The 10,145-nt window shown below is 47.3% G+C and overlaps 1 protein-coding gene across 1 annotated transcript in view; it reads right to left on the minus strand.

Annotated features, from left to right (window-relative positions):
• Nucleotides 1-10,145, minus strand: part of Cdhr3 (cadherin related family member 3) — a 64,856-nt gene that overhangs the window by 19,291 nt on the left and 35,420 nt on the right. Inside the window, exons 8-10 of the mRNA XM_021202474.1 lie at nt 9,473-9,662; nt 2,027-2,198; nt 691-793 (exon numbers count right to left, since the gene is read on the minus strand). Coding sequence (XP_021058133.1) covers nt 691-793; nt 2,027-2,198; nt 9,473-9,662 — 465 coding nt within the window. The remainder of the gene's footprint in view (nt 1-690; nt 794-2,026; nt 2,199-9,472; nt 9,663-10,145) is intronic.

The raw sequence follows: 10,145 nt of genomic DNA on the forward strand, positions 1-10,145 counted from the left end.
GTAGGATGAGGCAGAGTGTAGGATGGGGGATGGTATGGAATAGGGGATAGTGTGGGATGGGGGATGGTATGGAACAGGGGAGAGTGTGGGATGGGGATGGTTTCATATGTGGGATAGTGTGGGATGGGGGATGGTATGGAATGGGGGAGAGTGTGAGATGGGATAGTGTGCAGTGGGGGCTAGTGTCTAATGGTGGACAGTGAGGTATGGGGATAGTATGGAGAGAGGGACAGTATGGAATTAGGATAGTGCAAAAAGGGGAGGAGCATGGAATGGGAGGAAGACTTCTAGCCATGTCCAAAAACACCTCGGTATAAAGCTCCTTGATTCTCTCTCTTGCAAGTGATTTGGTGCAGTTGAAGGAAAGGGAAGTTGGAGGGAGTGAGGAGGTGCAGCCACTGAGTTGGCAGTAGTCAGGTCATAGAAGTGCTGTGTGCCAAACCTGTGGTACATTGGCATTTGCATTTCTAAAAAAAAAAAAATCACTGACAGAAACGGTGAAGCCTCGTGGAAGCCTCGAGCAAGACGGAAGAACACTCGAGTGCTGTGACTCGGCCGAGAGGAAGAAGCTATCGGGGACCAATTGGTGTAACAGGGAGACTCTGTGCCCCAAACCTAGAAGTAGTGAGTGCAGTTTAACCATTGATGCCCATGGGGATGCCATGTGGAGTAAGTCACAGAGGTACTTGCTTTTGTAGTACGGAGGGGCAGCATCTTGCACTTGGATCACCACACTGTACTCATTGCCAACTGCGAGGTTGCTTGGATTTTCATAGTCTAGATCACCAATCAACTAGGTCAAGACAGATAATAAATTACGTGGCACAAACAGACTATTATTGAACTGACAGATCTGTTTTCATACAGCTAGTGGCCGTGTAAATTGCCAGCATCCTTTGGGAAAGCATTTGCTGGAGCACTTGAGGAGCTGTGAGACTGTACTGTAACACCGCTAGAGAACTGACTCAGGATTTAGTAGCAGAGAAACATGCCTCCAAGGATGGCCACATACCTGGCACTTCTGCCCAACAAACGAGGATCAGGCTTTTGGGTCAGTGGGAGAAAAGCCCAATACCGAATCTTTTATACAGGAATAGTTTCATTATTTAACATACTTATACAAATTGATAGAGACACACAAAACCACATAGAAAAGAAACAAGAAAGCCATAGCAGGCTGTTGAGCTCTTCAGCGCTCCCGACAATTTAAAATGGTGGACATGGATTAAGAACCCAAGAAAAATATGAATTTCCCCAAAATAGAAATTAGGGGGGTTTTTTTGTTGGTTTTTTTTTTTTTTTTTTTTTTTATGATACCATTCATTACGCTCTAGGAGACTGAAGACGGCTTGATTGAAGACGACTTGAGACAGGAGGTAAGAAAGGAGGCAGGCTGAGGAGGAAGGTGGTGGGTAACTTGCTCTCATGCCCAAGGTCCGCTGGAAACACCCTTCAAGTCCCGCCCACTTGCCCCGCCCTTCCTTTTTGCTCTTTTCCCTACACCCTATGGCAGGAGCCTGGTGTGAGCAGAGACCTCACAGGCTTGCTGAGCCCTGCCCTTCATGTCTGCCCACCCAATCTGCCTTTGCCCCTGCGCATACTTTCCGCCTGCTCCTTGTCTGACTCTCTGTAGGGCCTCTCTGGTAGTCCTGTGATGCAGAATCCATCAAGATGGCCCAGGCCCTGCTTTCTTTCCCTTGTACCTCATTTGAGGAGCAGGCACTTAAATAACAGAGGAGCTGGTGTGCAGAGGGCACTGCCGTGTCTACAACGGCTCGCTAAACCGAATGCAAACACAAGTCACGCAAAGTCCTGAGCACCCCAGCACAGCTCTGCGTAATGAACGAGACTGAAGTCTGGGTGAAATAACTCTCAGGAACACACAGCCACCATTAAGCCTCTCTGTTACTGTGGCTCTGAGAGGGGGCTGCCTTGCAAATTTCTCTCTGCAGGGAAGCAAAAGCACCATGCATGTTGGACCAGCTTCCCCGGCGTCCTTTTAATGATACAATGACCATAAACTGACCACAATTCTCCCAGAGCCAGCTGGATGCTGTGAAAATCTGCGGCTGCTCCCCGCTCCAGATGGCGTGGTAAAGTTGAATTTATTGTTTGGAGCTTCGCTGTCATCATCAAAGCAGAACTTGTTCAGGTCCAAAAGCAACGTCCCGTTGGCTGCTCTTTCAGGCAACATAATGCTGGCAAAAAGACATAATTCAATATTTTCCCCCTAACAAATGGCGACTGAGTAGGCCTTCTAACCTAGGCGGAGGCTAGATACCTCTACTTCATTTTCTATTCTACAAGTTCTTGGCTGTCACAGTATCATCCTCACTTGTCTCACCATTCCTGCCCCCCCCCCCGAGTCCTTTCTGAGTGCTTTTAACACAACAAACAGTCAGAGGTATCTTGTTAGTGTCAGGTAATGACAGTATGCTCTGAGACCTGACATGCTAGGTGACCTCCATTCAGTCACCATCCTAACTTGGGGCTATGGGACTCTTCTCACCGGCTCCAACTTAAATCTCTCTGACCTGAGCTCCTCCTTATTCACGCTCCGCCCCTCCTTCACGCTCCGCCCCTCTAGCTCCGCCCACCACACTGGCTTCCTGTTGCTCCTTACACAGGCCGCCAAGGTTCTAGCCCCAGGATCCATTGCTCCTGCTTTTGGAACGCTCCACTTCTCCGGCAGATCTCCAGAGCGCTCCTCAGAGTCCCACATAGCATAAGCTCGGTCCCTAGGGTGGTTGCTCTTGGGAGGTGATGGAATCTCTAAAAGGTGGAGCCATCTGAGTAAATCTAATTGTGTCCGCATGTCCTCAGATCGGACTGCGGGACTCCATCCTTTTCTCTCTTTCAACCCTACTGCAGGCTCCCACCATAATCTGTTATCTTGCTATAGGATCCAAAGCAAACCTATTACCGTCTGAAATCTCCAAAACTGTGAGCTCAACTAATCTTTCTTTGGTACTCATTATTGAGATGGAAAACGGACTAATAATACCTTTCTTTCATTTCCTTGAACATCTAAGCTAATGTCTCATTCTTTCAAAAATATTAATGATTCCTATCCACGGTTTCATCTGTTGTTTTCCTCTTCCCTTGCAATTCTTGAACTTATCATTATCCAACATGCTACCTATTTTACTTATTCAGCCTGTATATTGTCTGCTTCCACCTAGAATATACACTATTCAAGGGCAGGGGTCATTGTCTGCTTTGTTCTTTGCCCTGTCCATAAATATTTGTGAGATGAATGAATGGTAGCCTGTAAGAGCATGGTTGTGAAAAACACAAGAGAAATGAGGTTTCCACACCCAGGTTGGAAAACCCTACCCATACACCCCACCTCCAGTAACCCAGCAACAGTGCCCTTGTCATCAGCAGCAGCCAAAATGTGACAAACTTCCATAGGTGCCCTATGCAGATGTGCTACATCCTGTTATAAGAAGCCAGTGCTTTCTCTTCTGGGCCTCTTTTCTCCCTTTCACCCTTGCTCAGAGGCAGCTTCTGGATACCCCCCTCCCCAGTAAACCGCGTGCAGTAAATCTCTGCTGCTACATTCCTTAGCTCTGACAAACCAAGGTCCTCTGCTGCTAAATCCCAGTGCTGACAGCTGGAGTTCTAACGTGAGAGATGATCCCTGGCTCCCATTCATTCTTCAGAAGATTGGAAGTTCCTTGACATTTGTCCTGGAGGCTTCTGTGTCATAGAGGGGCATCTCAATACCTCCCACTGTTGAGACAAACCCATTGTTCTCAGTTCAGAGGGAATAAGAGAGAGTTTATCTGGGGTCACAGTCCAACAGCACAAACCCAGGGTCCTCCAAATAGCATGGAACGCTGTGGAAGTGGCTCAGTGAGGGTCACTTATGGAACAAAAAAAGTCATGAATCAAAGTATTTATCAAATACGCTGGTGGGGCCCGCAGGTGGGTGGGTTACAGAAAAGCAGGGGAAACTGCAGCACCTTTCAGATGTTATCTGATGGCATTCTTTGGTTTCAGATCGGTGGAAGCCAGTGTCCTGCTAGGAATACATTTTAAAGTTTTAAAGGATGTTATATCAAACACAGGTGGGCAACAAGTGACTTTCAAAGGGGCTGAATGTAGCCCAAGATAATTTGGCTTTGGCTTACAACATTTGAACTCTCCACAATCATGAACTTCTACATAGCATTTGGTATCTTAGAATCTTTAATACAGGCTCGGATTTCTCTTTCTCTTTTTCTTTCTTTCTTTCTTTCTTTCTTTCTTTCTTTCTTTCTTTCTTTCTTTCTTTCTTTCTTCTTTCTTTCTTCTTTCTTTCTTTCTTTCTTTCCTTTCTTCTTTCTTTCTTTCTTTCTTTCTTTCTTTCTTCCTTTCTTCCTTTCTTTCTTTCTTTTCATCTGTCTTCTTTCTGTCTGTCTATCTGTCTTCTTTCTTTCCATCTGTCTTTTTTCTTTCTTCTTTTCTTCCTTTCTTTTCTCCTCTTTATCTTTTATCCAAAAGACATTTATTAGGGGTCAACCCTGAAGTCCTAGCCTCAACCTCTGGCCTAGCCAAGCTTGGTTAGGGAGACTGAGGAACACTAACTCCTGAAGGCTTCAGTCTGTAGAGGGCTGTGCTCACATCTCCAGTTTCTCCTTTTCCATATTCATAACAGGCATTAGCTTTTGCTACATGACACACTGGCCCCAGTCCTAGTGACCTGAAATGAGAGCATTTACTGTTGCTCATCGTCCTACGGGTCATCTGGTAGCTCTTTGGGTTCTGGTTGGACATGGTTGGTCTCTGGTTCAGAGAAGCTGGATTAGGGATGGAAGCTTGGGCTGGGCCTGTTCACAGGACCAGGAGTGGAAAAGGATTGCATCTGGTTCTCAGAGCACTCAGACTACGACGGGGTGTAAAGCCCTCTGATTCTTGGTATCATCCCTCTACGACCAAAGTATACTCCTCCTCCACTCCACAGCCTCTTCTTGTGACAGCTCAGCAACAGTGGAGCCAGGATAGTGTTAGGCTGTGACCACTAACAGCATCTGCTTGCTAGAGAGAGCACAGCTGTCCCCGTGTATTGACAAGGCCACACCGGCAGAAAGCACATCTGCAGTTTTGTTTCTGCTGTCACTGTGCAGTGCCATGGTTTTAGTCACTGATTCTTCCAATAGGGACCACGGATTGAATACTAACTGTGTGCTTTAAGGATTATCTCTAGGGCTGGTGAGATGGCTCAGTGGGTAAGAGCACCCGACTGCTCTTCCAAAGGTCCGGAGTTCAAATCCCAGCAACCACATGGTGACTCATAACCATCCGTAGCAAGATCTGACTCCCTCTTCCGGAGTGTCTGAAGACAGCTGCAGTGTACTTACATATAATAATAAATAAATAATTTTTTTTTAATAGAAGTATCTCTAATTCCATTGTCTCCAAGAGGTCTGTGCCCTTGCAAAGAGGAGTTTGGAGGGGGTTCAAGGCTTATCTATGAAAGCGAAAGCCTCTGGGCATGATTCTTCGTCGTCTGCCAGGATCACTGCAAACCTGAAGTTCCATTGTGATGGGGCAAGACAGTGCAGAAGCTCCTCCATCTTGCCTTCTTGCCGAGGCCACTTCAAGCTTAATTAGATTTTGATCCCCTGGATGGAAAATCCCAACTACCCAACCCTGTTCTAGGAACCAAAGGTCAGGATGTCCTAGCTAACTTAAGTCAGCTTCTGTAAACTGCCAGTGTCGGTGGCAATCACATGTCTTTGCTTCCGAGAGACGGTGCCTGCTTCCAAGGGCTTACTTCTGCGAAGGCGGGCCCCTGCAGCTTCTGAGAGAGAAGCAGGGCATGGTTTCTGCCTTAAAACACTCCGTGTTCTAGATACTTGGGGCTACACCTAGGTCCACGCCCACTCGGGTGTGGCCCCATCCAGTTTGAATAAATGAATTTTTATTGGCTATACACTCTATCTAAGTGGTCATCTGTGGTGAGCTCCCCATAATGCCATCAGTTAGATTTAGGCCATAGATGTTTCTGGATCTGAGGTTTGATGACAATACTGCAGACCGGAGAGAGTGCATCACCTAGAGAATTTGGGATCCTGGTGCCAGATTCTCTCCCTCCCCCCTCTCTCCTTCTCCCTCTCTCCCCCTCTGTACTCTCTCTCTCATTCTTTCGCTCTCTCATTCTCTTTCTCTCATTCTCTCCCTCTCTCCCCCCACTCCCCCTCTCTCTCTTGCTCTCTCCCTCTCTCCCCCTCTCCATTCTTCTCTCTCTCCCTCTTCTCTCCACTCTTCTCTCTCTCTCTCTCTCTCTCTCTCTCTCTCTCTCTCTCTCTCTCTCTCCCTCTCTGCCTGTTGCATGCTAGGCACACACTTTAAACTACATCACCAGTTCTGACATGTTCTTTCATTTCTCTGGGTATTTTTCCCACAAACATTTCTCTCGGAAAGCCACGCCCCCTCATCCATCAATTCCCTTCCTTCCTCTAAGGGGAGCTGCTGTGCTGCTGCTCTCCCTCACAGCCATCAGACCCCTGGGGCCCTCCCTGGGCAAAGGTGACTGTGCCCAGCAGCTTCTGAATCCACCTCCTGCTCCTGAGCAGCGTGCAAAGCACTCTCTGCCCAGTGCTCGACAATTTACAACCCGAGCGGACGCCATCAAGCTGCCTTTGGTGCGTCCACTGGAGCCCTGGGCTCATTCATCATCAACCTGGGAAAGCCACAGGCCCTCCCTGCAAGGACAGGCGAGCCTGTAAGGACCTGCCTCCTCCGGGCTGTCCTGCCCCATCCACCCACAGACTCTGAGCCTCCAGCTCTCCCCCAGCTGCTCCTGTTAATGAATGCTGGCGCCCAGCCCACCCACTCCCTAGCCTATCACTTCAAAAGTCACAGTGTTCTAGTATAAATGTCAGAGGCCGCGGAGCTCCGTTTTCTTTGTCCTGTGGTTTTGTTTTGCTCTTGTGCTTGGCATTGTAACGGCTGGGATGGAGAAGGGGTTAAAGATAGGATGTTGGGTACACTGGACAGGGCTCCTTAGTCCCACAGGTTCGGGATGTTCAGGAGCCAGGGTGGGGGTTGAGGGGTGGGGTGGGTCATACAGGCTGAGCTCTTGAAGTGAAGATTTGCACTTTCCAGCTCAAAGAAACAAGCCACTTCATGGTCCTGTCTCACGTCTAAGCTTTCAACAGCCCAGCTGGGAGTTACCCTCAGTGGAAAAGCCTGGAGGTGATGGATGCCGCACTGTTGGGAATTATCTTCAGTAATGAATATAGTTAGCATAGTTACTGATTTACTGTGATGGACTCCAGGGATAATTTGGAGAGAAGATCAGGACTCTATGGACTTGCCTGGAGGACCTACAATATTCAAGATGTGATTTTACCAGGTACTATGGAACTCTGTCTGGAAATTGTCCTACCACCTCAGGGGACTCTGAACCACAGGAAGCCAGAAAATTCAATGAACTTATTTGAGAAAAAGAGAAAACAAACAAAGGGGACTGAGACAGCACAGTCTGTTCCAGGCACTGATACACTGAGGGACAGAGAGCCAGAGGGCTTAGGATAGCAAGAGAAGACGTCCCCAGGATACCCTTGGACCACTGCAGTGGGCTAGCATAGATGTAGATTTTCAAGGGAAGTGGGTGAGTCTGCAAAATTCCATTCCATCTCTAGGGTCCAGACTTCCTTTAGCAGAGTATGGGCTTAGTTTGTGCATGATGTTGTGTAAGCCACACCCTAATTATCTATGGTTCCTATCCCTACACCTCTAAGAGTCTGAGCATCTTGAATGCTCAAGTTGGTAGAGTAGTCTACAACATGGCTTGGCCTGTGACTGGCTTTGCCAGCGCCTCAGCAGGAAGTAGATGGCAAGTGAGGATACTTCTAGGAGACTCAGTAAAGAGATGACTGCAAAGGGGTATTTGGGTACGTGTAGAAGTTTTAAGGGCCGGTACATCTCTAATAAGCCTGGAGCATACACACTTCTCAGAGACTGGGACGTACCCGTGGAGGGAGAAGTCTCTAAAACTGGAATTAGGGACTGGGAGTATTGTGTGCAAAGGGCCCCCTTACAAGAACTGAGCCCTTCAGAACATGGAGGGGCAGGGTTGAAAGGGGGGGCAGTTGATAAACCATCTCCAGCCTCACTCTTCCCCTTTTTATGAAAGCTTCCCCATTGGTCAGAAGAAGATGGTCTGCCAAGAAGGGGCATAGGATGAGGCACATGGTGGATCTGAAATGTGTCCAGACAGACTGAGAGCCACAACACAGATCCCCTAACTGCATAGAGCATGAAAGTTGTGAAAAAAAAATGGGAAGCTGGTTAAATGAACGTCATAGCTATTGATAAGCCCGGATGGTCTTTGTCTAGGCTCTTTGTCTTTTGCGTGGCCGTGCTATGTATTAAATCTGCCCAAAGTCACCCAGAGTAAACCTGAAAAAAACAGTCAAAGATACTCCAAGAGACGCTGCCAACAGGGTCATCAAAACCGAGGTCAGTTCTGATACTCAACCTCAATTCGGATGCAGGGCTCTCTGCCCGCAAAGGGTCATTGCTGAGAAGCACCCCCACCCCAAACTGACCCCATTCAGACTTCCAGAGACTGGCTAGCAGGAAACCATGGAACTGAAGCTATTATGGAAGAATTCCCAATTGTGTGGCTTTTTGATAACATAGCAGAAAGATGAGCGAGGTGTGTGTGTGTGTGTGTGTGTGTGTGTGTGTGTGTGTGTGCAGTAATCTGGAATCAAAAAAAAAAAAAAAACTTTATGGGCTGGAGTGAAGGCTCAGTGTTTAAGAGCACTTCTGCTGTCCCAGAGGACCAATGTCTCCACGGAGTCTCACAACTAATTGTATATAACTCCATTTCCAGAGGGTCTGATACCTTCTTCTGACCTCTGTAGGGAACCCGGTAGGCATGTAGTGCACAGCCGTATATGCAGGCAAAACACTAACATACATAAAATAAAAATAAACAATTATGAAAAGGCTTTACTTCAAACTGATTGTGAATTAAAACTGTGAGTCAAAGAACAGGTGAAAATAATATCACTCATGTCTCACATGTATTCTGTATCTCTCCTTCATATCAGGTGAGTTCAATTTTGTTTTGTTTTACCCACTGACTTGTTTTGATTTATTCATATTATTTACTGAGAATTCTTTGGGAGTGCCTGGTTACTAATTCTGACTCTCCAGCATCTATTACAAGTGCTAACAGCACCATTTCACCCCTGGCAATAGTAAGTAAAGAAATGACACAGTCCAGAGAGGGCCTGTGGTGAAAATGGAACATAATTTAAAAAAAAAAAAAAAGCTGTAAAAACAGGTGGAAAGTGAAGGAGAAATAATGAGGAGGGGTGGAAATGGATAAGAAATAACAAAACGGTCTTTGAAGGAAATGGGACACCTCAAATCTGCTTGTAGAGTCATTCCCCAATGCCATGCCTTTATCAGAGAAGCCAGCGGTCAAGCACCACCCAAGAGGGGACACATTCCAACAGGTGACTACCTGAAGGTGAGCTTCATGCATGTGGCAGGGTTGTCATTGATGTCTTCCACGATGAAAGTTATCTGCATGCGGTTCTCCTGACCCCCAGAGGGCCTGTCCCTCACCCGAACTTCCAGGGAAATGATGGGATTTTGTCTCAGTTCGCCTACATCTCGATCTAGCCTTTGGGCCACTTGGATAGTCCCTGTCACTAGGAGGCAAAGGTTAGAAGACAAATGAAGAATTAAGGCACAGGGACAATGGAGAACACAGGAAAAGACTGTGTCAGAATGATGACCAGCTTACACTGGGAGTAGCCCCTATACAGACATGTCATGTTTCTGGGTTTGATGTTTATTGGAACACCTGACCTGATCGTTCTCTAAAGCTACACCTTAGAGTCCAGGGTTGGGCCCTGGGTACAGCACTGTCCATGACTGACAGAACTGGTGGGTAGCTGACTTCAATTTGATCCACTGGATTCTCTATTGGAGAATCTGTTGCTAAGAAACACACATCGGAGAGTGAGTGAGCTACAATTGGAGCTGCAGGCAAAAGCCCAGAACTTGAGCAGCTGAGATCCTCAGAGCAGTGCTGGCTCACACCCTTTCTCTGCCCTGATTACCTGACTCTTTCTTATAAGATGTGCCTCTCCTCTCCTCTCCTCTCCTCTCCTCTCCTCTCCTCTCCTCTC

The sequence above is a fragment of the Mus pahari genome, chromosome 7, assembly GCF_900095145.1.
Source record: "Mus pahari chromosome 7, PAHARI_EIJ_v1.1, whole genome shotgun sequence".
In the NCBI taxonomy this organism is placed as follows: Eukaryota; Metazoa; Chordata; class Mammalia; order Rodentia; family Muridae; genus Mus; species Mus pahari.